The sequence below is a fragment of the Thermobia domestica genome, chromosome 4 (assembly GCF_964235325.1).
Source record: "Thermobia domestica chromosome 4, izTheDome1.hap1.1, whole genome shotgun sequence".
NCBI lineage: Eukaryota > Metazoa > Arthropoda > Insecta > Zygentoma > Lepismatidae > Thermobia > Thermobia domestica.
In genome coordinates, this window is record NC_137457.1 from 3,633,438 (window position 1) to 3,656,729 (window position 23,292).

The 23,292-nt window shown below is 34.9% G+C and overlaps 1 protein-coding gene across 1 annotated transcript; it reads right to left on the reverse strand.

Annotated features, from left to right (window-relative positions):
• Positions 1–21,407: 21,407 nt before the first annotated feature.
• On the reverse strand, positions 21,408–22,916 carry LOC145683612 (TNF receptor-associated factor 4-like). Its single transcript, XM_081754951.1, has one exon. It carries the CDS (start codon positions 22,914–22,916, stop codon positions 21,408–21,410), a length of 1,509 nt encoding a protein of 502 aa, XP_081611077.1.
• Positions 22,917–23,292: the final 376 nt, after the last annotated feature.

Sequence of the window (23,292 nt, forward strand, 5' to 3'; positions counted from 1 at the left end):
CGATTGAGCATCAAAAACTATCTGAAATAAGTGATGCAATTTCTCGCGTCACTCTTACCGTTCCCGAGATATTGACCAAAAAGTTTCTGACTTCTGGAGATTTAAGGAGCCATATCCCGGGAACCATAACTCATAGACAGATGATATTTGTGTTGATCAATGCCAATATTGATTCAATACCTATACCAGTTTGTCATTAGTTTTTGACTCGATAATTATTGCGTCGTTTAGTTATTGATTCAATAATTATTCCGCCATTATTTATTGATTTAAAATTAATTTATTTTTAAATTCGTTCTGGCAATGTTCTTCAAGCATTCACAACTAGTTTTCTCTGTAACCAACTGTTTTAATGTCTTGGCCGTCTCTCGGTATTTTATTGTTTATTTTCCATGTCATGCTTGTATAGTTTAAAGCATTCCTCTTTCAATATTTTAGCTAAATAAAATTATGAATATTCCAAAGCTACAAGTTAAAGTGATATTAACAATTTGTATAAGATTTATGCTAAAACTGATTATGTAATTAGGTATTAATGACAAAAATATTTATTCTGCTTCCTGATATCTAGGAGCTGCTGCACAAAGGGTAAAAATACCAATAGAAATATTCCCCTTTTATCTTACAGTATATAGTATAACTCAAAAACATCTTCTCAGAATTCTTGTCTGAAATGAAAATTGTAATTTCACTTATTTTTTAACGTACAATGCTAATATCAAATGAGTCGTCCACTCCATCTTGTGTACCAAACAAAATTTTCCAGAAATCGGAAAAGAAAAACGTTTTGGAGCGTCAAAATTTCACTAATATGTGTTACGTGTTTGTAGAATTACTGATAGGGGCAAAGATGTGTTTGCTAAAAATTTGAACAAACTCTATGCAATAGTTTGAAGGAAATATTAGAAGTAATTTGAACAAGACTCATTTTCGAACTATTTGAAGGACAAGATACTTTTTGGAATTGCACGAAGCCATTTTCTCATGGAGATAACACGTTTCGGAGACAAAAGTGATATAATGGTGTAATTATAATGGAAACAGGAAAAAAGTAATATAAAAGAAATTATTATTGTAATGTCTGAAATAGAAGTAAATAATATTATTGAAAGCAACCGTAAAATCCCTTTAAACTTCATGAAACTAAACAAAAATTGATCGCGTGAACAGAGCGTGTTTGCCTTTGCATGGTAAACAAAAATTACTAAAGATAATTATGTGTGTGGACCATCATCTCGTTGTACTTATGCTATGAATTCAAAATCCTCCATTCTTCCTCCGGCATCATCATTTTCTACTTCTTCCTTTCTAAGGATATAATCACATTTGATACCCATGTTGAATTTCAAAGAAGAAAATCATGCCAATATGCTCCAAAATATAATTGAAGGAATCGTCTGATACCACATATTTCGGTATCTTTTATGGGAATGTCACATTATATAATGCAAGGGCTAATATCTACGACGGTATTTCTTGTCTTATACACTCTTTTTGCCGCATCAACGTCGGAGGTATATGCACTGTCACGCCTAACAAGAATTTTTGCAGTTGGAACTTTTCCTCTCCTAATTATGAATCTCTTCGACACTGCAAACTTGAAATATAACTGAGCAGGCTTTAACAGGACATCTCCTACAACTGTTTTCCAGTCATATACTTGATCGTCATCTCCAACTTTCAATGTTTTTCCATGCGTTTGAAAACCCTCGAAATATTCTTCTGGAGTTGCAATTGAAATCTTTCGTAACTCTTTTCTATTCGCCCAAATACTCTTTCAGGTGGAATGTACAAATGGCCTGGAATGGGGAAAAGCATATGAACCTGACGTATATTTCTCGGAGATCAGGATAGTAACTTCATTAATATTCCGATCATAATCGAGCTCTTGTGTCTTCCACAATCGTCAGCGAATAAAAGAACAACTTGATATTTGTCCATGTTGGTGTTTGTCAGTTGGAAATAGATACATGAAGCAATCTCTTTTGAACTTTTGAGACGACCTACCTCTGTCCACTTAAAGAAAAAAACTTTATTGTGACCCAGATTTCCTTTGAATATACCTTCACAGATAGTAACTTTATACATATACAACTGTCGAGAATAGTACTCTGCTTGAACAGGAACTTTCGGAGTCAAAGGACAATGTCAGGGCCCTGCTTGTTTTGCGCACAAATTCCCAGGAAAAGCGATTTTTGTAATCTATTTCCAGCTTTCTATCAATTTTGTTAAGTTTCAGTTTTGCTTTCCATTCCATACACTTTGAACAACGATCTGATGCTTTGTTCGATCTTTACTATCTGCTCTACATCGCTGGCGTCTGGACATTTGCGAACTAATAAATTTTAAAATTAAATTATTTTCGTATACTTTCACTGACCTGTAGTCCACTGAACTAACTAAGTCTATGGCCTATGGAACCCATAGGTTCATTGTCGCGTTCATAAAAGCTCTCCACTGACTTCTATCCTTAGGTAACTGCATCCAGTTTCTACTTTGTATTGCAATCTCTGCGAGATCCATCTTAATATTGTCCTCCAATCTGAGCCTAGGTCTTCCTAATGGTCGTTTTCCGATTGGTCTTCCAGTCCAGACTTTGAAAGCGTTTCTACTTTCTTCCATTCTAGCTACATGACTGGCCCACCTAAGCCTCCTAGACTTGACGACCCTAACAATGTTGGGTAAACCATATAAATTATGTAGTTCCTCGTTATGAAGTTTCCGCCATTCCCCATTCCCGTTCCTCTTAGGTCCGAATATTCGTCTCAGGATCTTGTTCTCAAATACTTTCAGTCTATGTTCTTCCCTCAGAGAAAGTGACCATCTTTCGCAACCATACAGAACAACAGGCATGATTATCGTTTTATATATTTAATTCCTCGACAGAATTCGCAACGACAGGAGATTTTGAGCCGAATAATAACACGAATTCCCTGCTTTTAGTCGACATTTAATTTCTTCGTGAATATGATTTTCGTCTGTTAATATTGATCCTAGATATTTGAAATTATCCACTTTATCAAAAGTATCATTTAATATTTTAACGCATCTATAATTTGCTGTATTACGGTCCCGACGCACTTCCATGTATTTAGTTTTCTCTGCATTTACTTCTAAACCCATGTCCCTGCAAGCGTTTAATAATATCTCTGCATTTCTTTCTATTGTTCTCCTATCATCCCATATTAAATTTATATCATCAGCATATGCCATAACCTGGCGAATACCGTTCAACTCTAGGCCCTGGTTGCTATCTTTAATTTTCCTTATAGCGTATTCCAGCACAAAATTAAATAATAATGGCGACAATGTCCTTGTTTCAGGCCATTTTCGACGTGAAAACTCGTGGACAAAAATTTTCCTCCCCGGACTTTACTTTGGGATAACTTTAAACATATCTTAATTAACCTAATTAGCTTTCTTGGTATTCCAAGTACTGTAAGATCGTTGTATAATGTTTCTCTCCTAACCGAGTCGTACGCCTTTGTAAAGTCAATAAATAGTTGATGTACCGGGGTACTGTATTCCCACTTTTTTTCGAGTATTTGGCGAATGGTAAATATTTGGTCGATAGTTGATCGATTTCGTCTAAATCCGCACTGATAATAATGTGCACTGACTTTGAATAAAATAATATCAAGAAATTTCCGCATATCTTCTATTGGTACACTACTACAGCGAAAGCTTTTTACTCCAGAATGATTACACAAAGGTCTTGCGGGCGTTGACTTTAATTAAAAAGGAAACGTTCATTTTTGTGTTCTTCTTCCATACAAGAGATTTGTTTTACCTTGTTCCGAGCCTTATCTGGATCTGCTTCTACCACAGACCCCTTGCACATTAACAATTTTTCAGTAAAATGTTCTACGTGCGAGGTCTGTGGTCCTTCATCCATCACAAAATTAGATCTTGCACATAGCAAACTAGATGTATTTTCAATCTCTTAGCAATCACGTTAAAAGAACAAGAAAACGTTGGAAGGCACAGCGCAAAATACAACCCAATCTCCTATTTGGGTGGATGTGACAATGAAACTGATCATTAAAAATATGCTTTGTTTATACAATAACAACAATAGAAGGATTACCAACCGTTATCAATAACAATACTGTCCTCAGAAGTTACTGGGTTATGAGAAAACAATACATTTTTTAACCTATTGAGTATAGCTGTGATTTGTGAACTAGAGTCTCTTTGAAACTTTTTATTTACACACTATGGATGTCTAAAGGACAAGAGGCCGTTTGTTTCTGTAAATTTAAGGATATTTCCTCTGACATTTATTTATTTATTTACAAACATAATTCCAGATACAGAGGAACGCCAATTTACAGTGGAATATCTAATATATCTAAGAGATGATGACATAATAATAATAATAATAATAAATAATATAAAGTAATAACAAGAAAGGTTGGCAACAGGTGACTAGAATGTATGCATTAAAATGACGTCGTAGTGCAGAGTTATATGCAGTTTCAGAATTAAATAACTCTACGGGGGTTTGTGATATTTCATTGTATAACTTAAGAAGACTGTGAATCAGAGAGCGTTGAAGTATTGACAGTCTAGGTCGTACTAAATAGAAAGAGGTGTGTGTTACGAGTTTGTCTGAATTGAATTCGGAAATACAATTCTGAGAGTAACGTTTCGGATCTAGCGTGAGTTCTAGGGATATTTGAGATCACTGATTTTATGACGAGTGTCAGGTAGTTGAATATTTGGTGTTCGTAAGAGTTCGTGCTTTGTCATCGCACGTGTGTGAGGTACTCTGAAACGTACTATTGCCAGGAAGAAGTTGAGAACTGAGTTTAGCCGGGATAGGTTTGTAGGAGCTGCTATTGTCCAGATAGGTGAACAATATTCCAATTTAGGAGAAATTATTGCTTGTAGAATGTTGCTAAGGAAGATAGTTTTTTTTATCTCTGTTAATCTGTACTAAGTACTAGAAGACGCATCGATTGTTTAGTGATAGCGTTTGTATATTCTGTAAAAGTTAGTTTTGTGTCAAAAGTAACTCCAAAATATTTATGACTATTGACTCTCGTGATGGGTGAACCATTTATGTTGTATGAGGTGTGGACAATATTTTTATTTAAGGAAAATGTTACGGATTTACTCTTATCGGGATTTACTTTTAAGAGCCATGTTTTACACCAAGAGGAAAAATTATCTATGTCTTCCTGAAGTAGGTCGGAATCTTCTGTAGTGTTGACTTACCTGAAGATTTTACAGTCGTCTGCAAATAACAAGATTCTGCTGGAGGTCGAGTTGAAACAATTAGCAACGTCATCAATATACAATATGAATAAGAGTGGACCAAGTACACTACCCTGTGCCACTCCGGATTTTAGAGGCAATGGATTAATAATTGATCCCGTCAAGACTACTCTCTGGGTGCGACCTTGTAGGAATCTAATCAATAAGGATAAGAGTGGCCCATGAATACCGAACCTATTGGAGATTTTGTAAATTAGATAAGGATGGTTAATGGAATCGAAGGCTTTAGATAAATCGAAATAGATTGTCTCAAGTTGTGCATTGGTGGAGATAATATTTATGGCATGATTAAGCATGTTGCTTCGGTTAGGAAGACAAGAGCTATTGGACACAAAACCATGTTGAGCTGTGTTTGGTCCATTTTGGTTTCTTGTGCTTGGACAAGAGCCAGTTTGTAACTGTAAGACAACATTTCTTACATTTGAACATAATTTGCACCACTTATCGGATGTTTTGGAACTGTAAAGAATATATCGTATGAAATGGTGCCAATATCTCAAAATCGAATTTTCTTGGACAAGATGCCGTTTGGAAATGGACGACTAAAATGAAGAATCAAGCTTACGATTTATAAATAGAATGTAATAATAAAAATAAAAATTAATTAAAACTACATAGTTCCCTTGATTAACTTTTTGGTTAAGAAACTTGGGTTCTGGAGAAGTATGCCTTTTTGTTGTTCGAAATAATGCTTTAGCTTTAATTTTGATCACATCTTGTTTTCAAAGAAGCTTTATTTCTGAATATTTCTACGAGTCAAAACTATCATTAAGTTTTTTTTAATTGGAGTTGAGTCTAAATTTAAACGAATTTATTTGCCGAATTGCACGGCCGTTACTATCTGCTTTTCCATTCCTTGTAAGAGGGAATGCAAAAGAATAACAGCAAAAGAATAAGTTTTAACATTTTATGGGGTTTGTTTAAAACAATTTTCCATTTCTTTACTTGTATCTCATTGTGCATTATATTTAATTTACGATGAGCAGTTAGGTGAAGTTACTGAGTGATGTTAGGTTCCACAGTTAACTTTATTTAGAAAAAGAAAACCTCTGGTTCGTGGGGTCTTTGGTTGGAACCCAGACCTTATAAAGTGAGACGCTAAATTAAAAATTAGATTTTAGTGCATTATTGACTTTAAAGCTGTAATTGTTAAATATTTACAAGTTGAAATACTTTATTACATCAGAATGAAATATGTATAGCTCTAAAGTAATTAGGATTTTTTTATTAGAATGATACCAGATTCGACTCCTAGTGTAAATTCAACTTTCAGTCCTATGTCATCTGCAGGTCTCGTCTCATAGAGATTCGTCGTCGAAAAAAAAAACACTCTAAAAATGTGATATGACTAGTACGCAAACTAAAGAATTTCTTTAGCAAAAGAAACATAAATTTCTTGCGTTACACTCTGTCCTATAATCCAGTTTTCTTGGGTGCGAGATAGTGTGGTTGGGAACGGCCTATCAGATTCAAGTTCCAGTCGTGGTTCGGTGTCCAAGTTAAATTGACTCTGTCCTTTATAACCTCGGTGTTGTACAAGGACGAAAAAGAAAAATATGCTGATAGCACCAGTAACAGATATTATAGGAAAGAGATTTTAAAAATAGCTGGTTTGAAATAGAGAAAGGACAGTAGAAGAGCTTTATTAGTATCATTTTTGGCAGTGTTGCATCTAGAAACTTTCCTATGGGAGCAAAGTAAAATTTTGCGTCATTTTCCACAATCTTTGTCTCCTTTCCAACAGAACAGCGGATGCATCGGTTTTACCCAGGGCCTTCGCATGGTTGGGGCGACCGGGGCATTACTCTGGGCGCCACAATCAGAGAGGGCGCCAGGGCAACAGATCAACAAAATTCAAGGAATTCAGATTATGTTGGTAAATACTTTAAAAAAATAATGTTAAATCAGATATTTTAATAATGATCATGCCACGGCTAACAAGGGATATCACCCAATTGTCCGGCTCCGATTCCAATGAAATTTTTCTAGCTGATAGAGGACATATATGTATTATTTGTGATGACAGAAATTTTTGCCATCGTGCATGTTTTCTATTTTCTTATAATTTTTAAGTGTTGTGATGTGGTTATTAGAGATTAGTGCAGAAGTCCCTTACTAACGTTTGTAAACGGAGCGTTAATGAAGGAACAACCATATAGATACATATAAGGCCTAGGGAGAAGTTCTATGGTAGGTATGACCTTGACGGCAGCCATCTTGAAATCCGTCATTTTGAATTAAGGTCAAGTTTTTTAAATAGGAATAGGGTAATATGATACATAATTTCGGGCTAGAATTTAATCAGGAAGACAATGGTGAAGCTATTTTTGAGATACACACATTTAGAGAAAAGTTACAGGCATTTAATTGTTCACTTACTACGTGCGAAAGTCCCTTACCTCCGCTTCTAACCCGCGTATTAATGATAATAAATGGATAAAAGCTTTGGTAATACATATTATGGCTAGAGGGAAGTGATACGGTAAGGGTATCCTTGACGGCAGCCATCTTGAAATCCGCCATTTTGAATTAAAGTGAAGTTTGAAAATTGAAAACCATAGCACGTGACACCTCATTTTAATAACAAATTTTCCCAAAAAGCCAATGGCATGCTTATTTTTGTTCTATAATTAACCAGTGTGAATTTAGGACACTCCTCATTTTCAGCGCATGTTTTAAGATACCAACTGGTACTTTGCAATTGTTGCCATGGTTCATGTTTCCTAAATTTATTACATTTTTTGAGACTTGCGATTTGTCAGTTCATGAATAGTGTTGAGATAAGCATTCAGTAGTCCTAAATTCACACTGGTTAATTATAGAACAAAAATAAGCACACCATTGGCTTTTTGGGAAAGTTTGCTGTTAAAATGAGGTGTCACATGCTATGGTTTTCATTTTTCAAACTTTAATTCAAAATGACGGATCTCAAGATGGCTGCCGTCAAGGATGGCTTTACCGCATCACTTCCCTCTAGGCATAATATGTATTACCGAAGCTTTTATCCACTTATTATCATTAATACGTGGGTTAGAAGCGGAGGTAATGGACTTTCGCACGTAGTAAGTGAACAATTAAATGCCTGTAACTTTTCTCTAAATGTGTGTATCTCAAAAATAGCTTCACCATTGTCTTCCTGATTAAATTCTAGCCCGAAATTATGTATCATGTTACCCTATTCCTATTTAAAAAACTTGACCTTAATTCAAAATGGCGGATTTCAAGATGGCTGCCGTCAAGGTCATACCTACCATAGAACTTCTCCCTAGGCCTTATATGTATCTATATGCTTGTTCTTTCATTAACGCTCCATTTACAAAGGTTACTAAGGGACTTCTGCACTAATCTCTAATAACTACATCACATCTCTTAAAAAATATAAGAAAATAGAAAACATGCACGATGGTAAAAATTTCTGTCATCACAAATAATATATATATGTCCTCTATCACCTAAAAAAAATTCTTTGAAATCGGAGCCGGACAATTGGGTGATGTCCCTTGTAAGTAAAATTTATTTATTTATTTTATAAGGACAACACAACAGACTTAATGCCCAGTTATAGTGTCGTGAAGGTATATCATACGCTATTATAGAAAAACAAATTTACGTTGTTTAATTATGCAGAAGTTATTGCCTAACATTTGTTTTGAACTGTTTTCGGACATACTAAATACATCTACTACATGAAAACTAATTATTTTATTATATGAAGCACACATTCTCCACAGAGGAGACTTATGTAAAATGGTAGTTCTTGCTTTTCTACAATATAATCTTCCAGTGTTTGATATTGTACCTAGGTAGTCTTACCTGTTAGGACATGTAATAATACTTCTGAAACTAATTCTGGACAGTCAATTTTATCGTTTAATAGTTTATGCACGAACAACAGATCAAACACGCATCTCTTTTTTTCTAATGTTTGAAAACTAAAATTCGTTACTAAGTCTTCATAGGGGACATACCTTGGGTAGAAACCAGTTTTCTTATATGCAAGGATTTGAAAAAAGTTAAACTCAATATTTTCTATTGCATTAGAGTATTTAGTGACATTTGGTGTCCAAACAGTATAACAGTATTCTAACTTTGACCTCACATACGAAAAATATAACCTTATAAATATTGGTTCTTTGTAGAAATCCTGCTCTATCCTATAAATTAAACCTAGGTTCCTATATGCACTACTCGTTATTTTGTCAACGTGTTGAGCAAAGATTAATTTGCCACCAAATATAACTCCTAGATCTTTGATAGTATTTGGGATAGAAAAGAAAGTGCCATTTATTGTATAGGTAAAGCTAATTGGATTTTCTTTTCTCGTGAAAGATATAGATTTACATTTGGACATATTAAGGACTAATTTGTTCCTATTACATCATATTTGAATTCTTTATAGATCCTATTTAACTTTCCCGCAGTAATGAATTGAACTTACTTTGGAGTATAATTTGAGACTGTCAGCAAAAGGAACTTAATACACAGAGTTAGTACTTAATACAAGAAGTTTTAATACACACATGAATATCATTAATAACAAGAAGAAACAAAAGGAGACCTAGATTAGATCCTTGAGGGACTCCCGATAGAGTAATGAACTTGAAAATTACCGGTAATGTGAAACATTGTCTAGGATTTTTCAACTGGAGCTCTCTCCAGCCCTCTGTGAGTTTTTTTTTTAATTTTGGAATTTAATATTTGTATCGTTATTTGTATATTCTATGCTATTACTATGTTGATGTCAGTTCAAAATAAACAATATCACTCGATTTCAATAATTCAAAACCATATTCTCATTACCTTTTATGTTCTAACTACAAAAGCCATTCACTTTAAAAAATTAACATAATACTAACTTCTTTTATCTTACATTATGATCATAAATTCGATTTTTAAATCTAGGAGTAGAGAACAAACTGGTAGTTAACCACAACACACGGGGGGCCTTTGAATTCTCTCCCCGGGCGCTTATAAGCCACGCGAAGGCCCTGGTTTTACCACTAGCAATCCTCCACATTGAGACTTCCCAAATAGCTTCGATGGAGGGAAAAAAGAGTTTGAAGGACCGGATTGCAGGTGTGAAGAGAAGAGAGTCATCATTTTTTATCTATTCAACACGACCAGCAAGACGTGATGACCACCATGGTTTCACATCACACAGTCCATTTTTATTATTTTCTATGGAGACCTCGCTACGTATTTTGAATTGCAGAAAAAGGTAGGTTGTATGCATTAACATTACAAATGCATTAGCATACTGGTATTGAAATTTGAAAGACGTTTAGGCCAATTTCACTTTAATACGTGATTGTATTTCCTATTCAGGACCTATTACGTTTTACTTTTAGCTGTTTGCCGACCCCTAAACTGCCGCTTGGAGCGTTTGCTCCCTTTCGCCCCCTAGATCTGGCATGGATATTTGGAAATGATTGGATTCTGTTATGGCTTCCTTGTAAACAATAAATTCATAATGGGTACAGTAAGAAACATAAAGCATAAATATAGTGATTGTGGCGAGCAGTTTTCTTTTTATTTCTTATTTTTTTTCTCCTCAGCTGATACAATATTTGACTGTGTCGAACTCAGAACACATACAGGAAAATTGGCAACGCCGCCTGAAACAAACACGAGCTAGTGACCGTATCAGCTGATGTTTTGAATAGACTTGCAAGAAACAGTCATTTGGATTGAATTGCATTTTGAAGCAGTAATTTTGGTTGATTTAGGTTCAATTACATTGAAGCTAGTTTATCTTTTTCCCTTTATCTTTAACATGCCGAAACATGAGTAACTCTTCCAACCAACTTTCAAGGTTTCTTTATAATGACAAAAAAGTATATTGTATAGTATACGTTAAACTTATCTTATGTTTTGTTCTTCTTTCCAAGATTTTAAGTTGAATCCCCTTCTTTTCTTTGTCTTCGTTGTTAAAAAAGAATTTTTTTTTACTTATTTGTGGCATGATTTTTTCCATACCAGCACTAAACTTTGAATTTACCGCTTGATAGTAGCAGAAGCATATGAGTTTGATATTCTTCGCGAGACAAACCTCCACTCATCACTGAGTTCTGTCGTTCGCCACTAGATGGTAATATAAGATACAGTTACAAAAAACGAGCAATTGACCATTTAATTCCATAAATTTCACTCACAAATGTTAAGCTATTGCGTTAATACTGCAACATATGTTTTCCTAAGATAATATAATTTGTCTGTATCTTTTTAGTTTCTCTCAATTTCTAAGCAGAAATAGACCAGATGCTTTCGATCATCACTAGCTTATTTTTTTCTATTTTAAAAAATATTAAATTTGCGTACCAAATAAATTCTTTTCTACAAAGATAGGGACAATCTAATAACTACACATAATAAATCAGTACAATCATAATCTTGAAATTCCGTCTCGTTTCGGCTCAAAAAGTGGAATAGTTTCCCATTTAAGTCAATGGGTAACATTTAAAAATGGCGGCGGCATTCAATTCTCTTAGGCAAGGAAAAGTGGTTGTGTATTTCTTGAGGATATTACCTATCACTTGCCTCATGAACCTTTACAAACATATCAAACCCTTTAAAAGAAGCGAAAGCTGTGGGAAAATCAAATAAGGAATGAAACTGCTTCCCAGTTTCCAACCCTGTTGTTGCGTGACAAAACATTCTGTAACTTCCTTCTCTACGGAAACTCATTGAAAGATTTGTTTGAAGAATGTTATGTCCGATTTAGAGACTTCAGTAAGGAGGAAGTCAAATTAAGTATTTTCTCATCATTATTAAGTGTTAACGTTAGTAGTACTCCTGACAATTTGCAGATGAAGGTCATTGAATTTCAGGAGGATGTTACTTTGAAAGAAGTATTTCAGGATACCTGCTTGCAAGGTTTTTATCAGAAATACTTTCTATTCAACAAGTATCTCAACTTAGTTCTTTTCAACATAAGAACCAGACATTGTTTGGCAGCACATACCTATGTGAACGACTTTTTTCGCGCATGAAGTGGGACAAGTCCCAGGAGAGTTCAAGGATAACAAATGTCCATCTTGAAAACTGCCTCCGCGCTGGAACATCTAGTGTACCCTTGAACGCTGAGAGACTGGTTCAGGACATGAGGAGTCAAGTTTCGCACTAAAATTGTTGGAAGTAAATACATTATTCTGCTCCTCTTTAGTGAGTAAATATTTTGGCTGTGCGTTATTGTGATGTAAATTACGTTGAACATGTACCATCATTGAGTGCAATACTATTAAATGGTCGTAAAAATGATATACCAACCCTAGTGTGACCCGAGACGCCAATTAGTGCTCTGTGATTGACCTAGCCACTGTTCCAAGTTGCAACCCCTGATTTAGACCCTTCTAACTCCTATACAATTTGATCAAATTTTGTATTTTTGCTGATCTCGGTTAATATTTTACTAGTATATATACTATGTCTAGATCCGTGATGGTTGGGTGAGAACGCTTACTTATGAGACCTTATACTACTTCAAACGCTGAACTTTCTCGCCTACTATGCACCTTAAAGACTGCTTCATTGAGTTGCCTGTTTGAGTATTTACATTACATAACTTCTCCTAATAGAAATAAAAGTGTATTTCCTATTTTCATGGCTTGAAAGTGTTAGTATTCTTGAGATATGTTTCGTTAGGTCTCATTCTCCATGAGAAAGTGGTTAACGTCGGACTTCATAAGCGAGAGGTTCTTGGTTCCACATCAGTCTAAGAAAACTGGATTTTTTTAAAATTCTTCAAATGTTAAGAATTTTCTCTCCATGAACAACCATCTGATGCTTCATCTCAATTCGACAACTGCGGGTATGATCCTCTCAGGTTCGACTGAGAAACTTGGATTCTTACGCTTCAGAAAATCAAAATTTTCTTCACAATGTGGATGCTGTTCGTTCATTTCTTTCTCCAATTCAGACCTTCCATATGTGAATTTCTCTCTCTCTCTCCGGGGCCGCGGTGGCTCAGTGGTAGAGCGTTGACCTCTGGTGCTAGGGGTCTCGGGTTCAAACCCTGCTCCCGCCAAGTGAACTTTGTGGTGGACAAACACCGTGTGCGTGGGTTTTCTCGGCGTTCTCCCGTTTCCTCCCACTTTCTTCATTTCACCATTTCATTCATCTCTCCTCATCACCGTCTCCTTTAGCCTAACCGGCATAACCGTGGGACGTAAAAACTCAAAAATTTCATTTCATTTTCTCTCTCTCTCTCCGCATATTTAAGTCTTTACCAATTTTCTCTCACTCAATGTTATCCGCATGAACCCTCATGGCTTTGACTTTTGACGTAAGCGTTGTATCAATAGTCCATCGTGAGTTCCTAACGTTTGTTGTTAGTAATTTGCTGATATTTCGGTACTTCAAACAAGAAATGCAAACAAAAAATCAGTAAAACATTTGCCTTCAATCTGAAAACTTCGATCTCCAAGATGGTTCTCGCAGTAGGCGTATAACCACAGAAAAGGTGGATGATATTTTGGCAAAAGTTGAGTAATACTGGTATTTAAGCAGTCATGACATTAGCCAATGACCTAAACATAAATCACTAGTGTTTAATTATTTGGGAAAGTTGGCTGAAAAGTATTCTTATCCCTTGGTATTATGCAACCCGTCTTACTTTTGTTGACTGAGCTTACAGCTTCTTTTAGGGTAAGTTTTTCTCAGGCGTTGCAGAAATTATTTGATTAAAAAAACTCATTAAAGAATTATTATTTTTAATACACACTTTATACTTATAAACATTTATTGGGAATTTGTTATTGAATTACGGAGAATCGCGTCGAAATACGAGAACAGATTTCGATATAAATACATATAAGGTTTTTCCGGGAAGTAGTAGGACGGATTTTTCCCGTCAAAACGTAGTAAAGGAGAGGGTGTTACTGTGTTGGTTGAGTGGTGTGGGTGCCTTAGCTACCAGCACACCAGTCGTCAGTCGTATCAAAGTCTTCACGGAGTGTAGACCGAGTTTAGGGTGAACTCCTTTCAAGGTACCTTCTCACCTCCACAATGAATCGTTTGTTAGATCAGCGTTACGCGGTGAAGTTTTGCGTCAAATTGGGTAAAAGTGCGAGTGAGACCCGTGACATGATCAAGACTGCTTATAGGAGTGATGTCATGGGTCGATGAAGTGTTTTTGAGTGGCACAAATTGTTTCTGAATGAAATTGATGTTGATCATCTTTTCTGGAGGCAAAAGAGTGGTTCACTGAGAGTTTGTACCACCTGGTCAGACTGTGAATGCTGTATTCTACATCGAATTAGGGAGAATCGCATCACAAAATGAGTAGCCCGCATCCGTCCAGCAATCGCTTGATCATGGAAGCTTTATCACCACAATGCGCCGAGTTACGCCGCCTTTGCTGTCATGGAGTTCCTGACCAAACATGGCATCACACACCTTCCTCCTGCAAGCTAGTTCCTGTTTCCCCGACTGAAAAGGACCATGAAAGGACGGCACCATGGCTCGATCCAGGCCATTCAAGAAGCCTTAACGATGGAGCTGAAGTGTATTCCAGTTTCTGCGTTCCAGAGAGTCTTCAGTGATCGGCAGAGTGGCTGGAAATGTGTTGATACAGAAGAGGTATATTTTAAAAACTATTAAGTCGATGTACCAAAAGTGTCAATAACTCTTTCTTTAAAAAAAAAAAAAAAAAAAAAAAAAAAAAAATCACTCCTACCACTTCGCGGACAAATCCTGTACAACCCTACGTACAGTAATGTCCAAAATTATTGTCGCATGTCTATAAATATTTTGTTGTAGGAATATAATTTGATAATGAATTCGCCTGGCATTTCTTATAATGTTAGTATGTATATAATCAGCAAAGACGTGTATGTGGCAAATTTCATGTTAAAAGAGCAGTAAATAAGAACAATAAAACGAAAATAAAACTTTCTTGTCCATTTAGCATTATTTTGTTTTACTCATTCTAATTTTCGTATTTATAATTCTTTTCCTATGAAATTTACCACAAATATACATTTTCCGATTATGCACATAGTATTAGTATTAAAGGTATCCTGCAAAATCTTTATGAAATTATATTCTTACAAGAAGACAGTTATAGATATGCGACAATTATTTTGGACATGAGTGTACATACTGAGAACCATATTTTTTCTTTTTCTTTTCTTTTTCTGTGTTTGTTATTTGAAGTCGGTCAAAATGAAGTCGGTCAATATCTCGATTTCAAGCTCTAGAAATATGGTAGCCATATTTATCACGCAACGCAGTAATAAGAACAATTATCTCAGTTCTACTTGGAAATATAATTTATCTCAGTAATAACAACAATGTAAAAGAAGGAGGGAAATAAATTTTTAAGGCTCGGATTAGAAACAGTGTAGTCTGTAGTGTTAATCATTATTAAGAGAAAATAATCAAAAATAAATTTCGACTAAATCGAAAGTTTAAATAAATAAATAATAATTATTATTATTTTCTGTATTTGTAAATATTATGCTTGCCTATTATCTATAAGTATGATAAAAAAATAACTGCGCACAACGAGGCAGTTGCATCAGATTAATTATCAGCTTTCCAGAATTAAGAGAATATATCTCTGATTTTTCTATATTCGCAGAAAAGTCTTTGTTCTTGGCTATTATCAGCATTCTGCTTCAGATACAATCAATCGTATGATAGAATACTTCGATTGAATATTCTAGAAATTTCCCTTACCATTTGCTGGATCTGTTATCAAGTGGAAAATTATCGCAAGGAAACTATTGTAGTTTGGACATTTGAAAGGAATGGATCTCATGTAGATTACAGCGAATTTTAAAGTTATTCTGCAGTGATTTTGTAACACTATTTCCTTTTTAAAAGAAAATACATTAAAAAAACGTAAGTAACAAATCTCAAATTTATGTTATTAATTAGTAGTATTTAATTAATTAGTTAATTATTGTTCGTTTTTTGGTTAAATAATAGACATGATAGTGACGCCATCTTAGAATGAGAGATGCTTAGCTATTAACAATGAGTATAACCTATGTTTCAATCTGATTTCTTACAAGTCGATTACTTATTGATTATTCCTTGGTATTGAAAAAACGGGGCGAGAAATGTGTTCTATAAACTTATTTACTCCCTTAACGAATTGACAGGAAATTCTATATTATGTCTTTTAGTGTTGTAGTTCCTTATTATGGTCGCAGCATTCGTAGACTACAGTATAACCAAAGTTGTATTATTTTGTTGAATTTTTGGATACAATAATATTTTACTATATAAGATAAATGCCATATTCTGTGAATAACACTATTTCCTAATAGTCAATACACACCGCTCCGCTACGTTTTCTGCCTTTATTTGTAAATGGACAATGATTATGCTGAGGATGAACCTCTTTTGCAGTTTATTATTAAAAGAAAGGTCGAGTAAAATTGCAATTACTTATATAAAGTCCACAAACATTTATTGCATATCAAGAATATAATGTAATTTAGTAACTAAGCTGCATGCACACAGTATATAACCAGGGGCGGATTAAAGCTTTTGGGACCCTGGAGCCGACTATTTCAAGGGGGCCCTAAATTACAAATAGTTCCAGCTCATAAATTTTCTTTGCTGCCTTCCACAGCCTCATAGGCTTAACGAAACACCGAGAATTATGCTGTAATATTTTAATATGCTCCAAGTTTACAATAATTCGTTTAATTAGACTCATTATTAACAGTTAAATGTTCATATACTGCACTGTAACATGCAAATGCCAAATACAAGCCAAATGGTCAACATTCCCTGTAAAAACACTAATAGAGTAAAAGGAGAAAAAAAATTCAAGGAGGAGATATCAATAATTAGAGAGGATTTACTGTCACCTAAGGCTAAGATATTGAATATCGACACATTAATAAAAGGAATTACTCAGAATTCTCTTTTGATAAACAATTGTACGTTTCAAAATTAATGGGAGAACATTTCATCATGATTTTCACGTGAAGTAATTTTTCTCAAGACATGATGTTAGGGAATGACCTTTTAGTATCTCAGAGAGCCCAAATTGATTTGAATAGGAACGTTTTATTGTTAAGAAGATTTGAAAACGCTCCAAGATTTGCTGTAAGTAATGACAGAGACATTTCAAAGGAATATCACCATAAACTAATAATTTGGTTTGTAATACAGGCCCAAAATAGCTCACTCCCTCAGAAAATAAGTATCATGAAGACGCTTGTGGAAGAAGACTTAACTCTAGCAATATCGCGAGCGGGTAAAAATTAGCATGAATTTGAAGCCTATAATAGACTATAATAAGTTGATTGCTATATTTTAGTATTAAAGAGAAAGATTTTTTTGGGAGAAGGGGGGGGCTGAGCCTGTTAGTCCCGGAGCCTGGGCTCCATTGGCTCTGCCCTTAATCCGCTCCTGTATATAACTGCAGACAGTTGTTACAGTTTTCCTTTGAAACAGTGTTATATTTAACAAGACTTATCACCAACCCACATGAAGGATAGTACCATCAACAGGTCGCAGTCATATTTAGATTTTTTGTATTAATATCTGTGTACCCGGAAATTGTTGGGAAACTAAAAGAAAAAGAAAAAGGAAAAAAGTTCAATATAAACATTACAAATAAGTACAATTTTAACGTGGAACGCACAGCAAGCTGAAGGCTATGAGAATATCAATTATTACTAATAATAATAATAGTGCATCTATCTATATAAATAAAAATAATATTGAAATTGACTATGTTTGTAACTTAATAACTTTTGAATCACCCGATCGATCTCGATCAAATTTTCAACATAGATGAAATTCGGGCTTGGAATAGTTTCTAATTATTTCATCTTGACGGCACAACTTAAGGGAAAAGAAGGAGAAGGTAAGTGAAACTACTACAAAAAGACCAATATTAATGTCAAATCCATAGTTTCCGTGTCGCTAAGATGGACAGTGATATTTCCGATGCCGTTTATATTGAAATTCTGCTCACAATATTAATATTTATTTTTTTATTTATATATATTACTTACCATTTTCTGATTTTGCATTATATTTTCTTTGTTTCTAACGATTTAAATTCTTATTTTAACGCGGCGAAGTTGGTAGTTTAAGCTAATAATAATAATAATAATAATAATAATAATAATAATAATAATAATAATAATAATAATAATAATAATAATAATAATAATAATAATATCTGAATTAGTTCCCTCATTCCGAAGAACAATATCAATCTGTTATTGTTAAGAACTAGTATATGTTATTTTAATATAATGAAACATTTCATGTGAGCGAATGAGCTACTCATGTATTATTTTGTTTACTATTTAGAAAAGCAATATCTTTTGGAATTAGTGGTTATGTTCCAAACAACATTATTCCATTGATTTAGAAGTACATTCTAGTATTGACTGGAGCAAAGCCCTCTTTATTCGACTTATCGCTTATCCGGGTAAGCCTCAGAAATACCTCAAACGTTCTTAACTAAGTTTAACATGGTGATTCGAGAATGTGCACTGAATGTCGTAAGGGGTTGTATGTCCCGACGGGACATACCATTGATGAATAATCACCGGAAGACAAGATGCCCATAGACTTAACAGTGGAAAAGCATTCGGCGTGCGAATTCTCATTGTAAACAATAGACAATTCAATTATCAACATTAAAAATAGGGCAAAACCTTTCTCGTTTTTTTCTGGGAACATAATTTTTCAAAGCTATTATACTTTTCGCTCATATCTCAAATTCAACTATTTTCATGTGATGTTTGTTTACAAAAGCTACTGATGCACTAAAAAAAAAACTATGAATAATCAATAAACGTCGATCGCTTCACTCCAAATTCTCAATTATTGCATACCTAATAAACTATTCAACATCGAAAAGGATTAAAAGAAATGAAGTTGTAACAGTTTACAACAGTTACAAAAATGTGTCACACTATGTTGGGAACAGACTCCTCAAATGAAAATAAGAAAAAAAACTTCATATGAACCTGTGCTCAAAAGTGAATAATTTCAGAATCATAGGATGCCAAAAAACGTGAAACAAGTGAACTTTAAAAGTTCATAGCTCCACTACTATGGGACCTATCGTAGTCAGGTCAAGACATCACTGAGGAACTGGTACATGAACCATCCAAAAATACCCATGTTTAAGAATGCTCCAGTACTTGCACACTAATTTTTAGAGAGGCAGGTGGAGACTAGAGTGATAAAGTACTCTTAGGAGCCGGTTCCAGATCTGGATCTGAAAACCCGGTTCCAGAACCGTATCTTAGGAACCGGTTCCAAACCTGGATCCGAGAGCCCCCAAAGACCCGTAAAGAAGGCACAAAGTTTATCTTCAAAACACTGCAAAGAGGACCATGCGCTTGTGCCCTCCCCGCCCAGACCCCCTTGTGCCTCCAGAAAAAAAATGGTCCACCAGTGGGTGTTTAGCCAAATGAGTTGGCCAGTTTGCCTGTTTAGCCAATGAGTTTGCCAGTTACCCAGTTTATTTAGCCAAATGAGACAAGCGGCCGCCGCCTGGGTGCCTGCCTGTCCCTTCCACCATTTCATCTAGCACACTGTTCACAGTCTGCCAGCAGCTCGGGTTTAGCGTAGGGATGGTCATAAAGTTCTTGGAGATCCGGTTTTCAGAACCAGTTCCAGACCTAGAACCGAAAATCCGGTTATAGAACTGGATCTTGGGAACCGGTTCAAGACCTGGATCCGAAGAACCGGTTCCAGACCTGGATCCGAAAAACCGGTTCCGGAACCGGATCTTCTAGAACCGGATCCGTTCAGACCCGAAAACCGGTTCCACCAGGAACCGGTTGTGGCCATCCCTACTCCGAAACAACCTCTTTAAAAATGATTGTGCAAGTACCAGAAGTTCTGAATGATGGATATTTGGATAGTCCACATACCAGTTCCTCAGTGATGTCTTGACCGGACTACGATCTATCCTATAGTAGTGGAACTATGAACCTTTGAAGTTCCTTTGTTGACGTTTTCGGCATCCTAGAACTACAAAACTATGCACTTCAGAACACAGTTTCAATTAACATTTTTTTCTTTTTAAATTTTGATGTAAGAAATCTATTCCCAACGCCATATGTAATTAAAATGGACTATGGTATAGGAAGTAAAGACAACGGAAAACTTGCATTTACGAATGAAGTATCTATGCTGATAGTGGAAGCAGTCAGTGTTTCACGTATGGGATATGGAGTAAGAACATCCATCGTTAGAATCACCGTTACCCAAGAAGATAGTAACGAATTGACTTCATTAACGAATTCGGCCGTGATAACCGTTCTAGCTATCAATTGCCACAAACAGATTTTTTAAAAAAATTATATCGCTTTCGTTCAAGAGTCATCGTGTGAAGCAATGAACGTACGAACAAACTTACGTTACAATGAAGCAAAACTCACTGGGGTGATTCTAATAAAATCTGACAATAGCAAATATTTATTGAAACAAGGATATCAAACCTAATATTATTCGTGTCAATCAGCATTTGCGTGTCTGTTTCTCGTTAATTTCCACAAAAGTATTCGATTTAAATGAAACTTGGTATATGCCTCCCTTTAACTTGCAGAAATAACCATTATTGTTGGAGATTTCAATCCATAAAGTACATAGCTCTAAATATCACCCTGTATTTCAAGTTTGCACTTATACATCCAAAGAAATTTTTGCAATACAAACTACGTTAAAATTATTCGATTATGACAAAGCATAATTTCGACCATCTCTACTGTTTTAGGTTAAAATTTACTGAGAGAGAAAGGTTGCATTTACCCTCTCTTCAACACAAGAAAACATGTTAAGCGATTGGCGATAGCGTATATTATTATTCATTCAACTTCATTCAACTTTAAACTAACATCGGATTTAAGTCTCCAACGTCACTAAGCATGAGCGAGGTTATGAAGTATCTGGTTCTCACATATTTGTTAATCACATACTTAATATTACCAGCGAACAATAGATAATATATTGTATGTTTCTTCACAGTAGATAATACTTTTTCCAATATATTTCAAAATTGAGCTATTTTCGCAATAATTCTGCCAAATTGAAGAAATGAATACTTCAATATTTGGCTAAAGGAATATCAATAATTACACCAAAATCCATCTAACAACATACAGATGTGTATGATGAGTATTTGGAAAATGTAGTTACATTATTGTTACTTCCAAAAATAATTCATCTTTGTCAGAAATATGATTTCCACGTATTAGCTTGGTATTCGAGATGAAATTTGGAAAACCGTAACCCTCACTATCTTCACCATTAACTGGTCTCTGAAATGTTTCGTCTATAAATTGTACCACATCTTTACTCTTATGCTGAAAGCTTATAAGCCTGAACTTCACACGTTTCTTGAAAGGCCATTTCAACAGAAAATCATATTCTCCTTTGAAAACCACAATAAAAACGCCTACTTTGTTCTCGTCACCACATTCACATCCATTTAAATATAACTCTATTTTTAACTTATACCCATACGGAGAATCATAGAAACTATCACTAACAATTGGTTCATCAAATTTATAAGTCTTTAACTTCTCAGAAACGTTTGTAATTCTCCATAGAAACTTCCCGTTTGTTAAATATTTTGTTTCCCGTACCTGTTCTTTCAGTAATTTTACTTCTGATTCCAAATTTTCTATTGCAATTTCTCTCTCACGAAGTTTGCCCTCTAAACTCTGTATTTTAATTTCTTTCAAATCAAGCCTACATTCTAACTCTTGTACTCTAGCTTGTTTCACAAGCAGTTTAGTTTCTAAATTTTCAATTTTCATAGCTTGATTTTCTACTTTTGTTGAAAGATCTTTCACATCTTTAGTTAGTTCTGCAATTTCATTCCGCACATATTCGCGTAATGCTGTAGGAAACTCTTCAAACTTGCAAATAACACTACCAGAATTCTTCAGTCGATTCTGGTCTTCAATTACTCTTGAAGCACTTGCAGCAGAACACTTATAGTCAAACGGAAGTTTTAGACAGTTCGATATATGTTGATTTAATTCGTTAGCTTGTACCTGTTTGCGACAATATTTACAATCCACCAACCTTTTAGGACATTCTTGTAACACATGATGTTGAAGAGTTTTCCGCGGTATTTCCTTTCCGCACTTGTTATCACAATAAATCGGAACGAAATCACAACTATCAAGATGGCGTTCAAGATTATCGGCTGTAAACTCACAACTACAGTATTCGCACTTAACCAGTCTCTTGTCGCAAACGTTATCCAGGTGGTTGGTCAAATAAAACTTCTGAACCATTACATCGCATTGCTCGCAAGGAACTAAAGAAAAGTCGCAACTTTTGGTGTGTGAAACTAATTTCTCACAAGACATTTTCTTTCCACAATAACATTTTGACTCAGGTTTGGAGTGTTCTTTTTCATGTTCGACCAATTTGTAACGTTGCACTTTTACATGACATCCTGTACACTCAACCGGGTCTGTTTCATATTCTTCCACGTCAGGACTGTCTTGTTGGTTCAAAACACTTTCTTGAGGATTGAACTTTTCTCCATATTTTCCAAACGTTGAAGATTCACTTTTGGATGCACTATCCCCAGATTGACTGCCATGACACGAACAGTTCATCTGATGAAGTTCAAAGTCCCGCTCAATGTAATTTTGACAATTATGACAAAATTTGTACGTCGGCATTGTCAATAATATTGTTTCTTGTTTGTTTGGAGAAAAGAAATATAAGTAGATTTGGCTTGCGAGTGTGCAGTAATAGTTAAGTATCCCAATTGTAGTGTGGGTCTTCGATTTAAATTAGCATGCTATTTTTACTGTTGCTATGATGAAGATAAGAAGGTTTAACGTCCAGCTATTCGAGAAGTCACTCTGCCACTATCTGAAGATTCAGTCTTTGCTTTTAGTCTGCTAAAAGAAAAAAAAGAAAAAAAAGAAAAAAGAAAAAAGAAAAAAACTACGGATAACATAGATTGCCAGTGCAATATCCGGAGATTCGAATACATCAGAAGTCAAAAGAAATTTTAAAAATCTTTTTTGAAGTTTAGTACGCCACTATAAT

Excerpts from the sequence above, each read along its gene's own strand:
- LOC145683612 (XM_081754951.1), bottom strand. The coding sequence starts at position 22,916 with ATGCCGACGTACAAATTTTGTCATAATTGTCAAAATTACATTGAGCGG.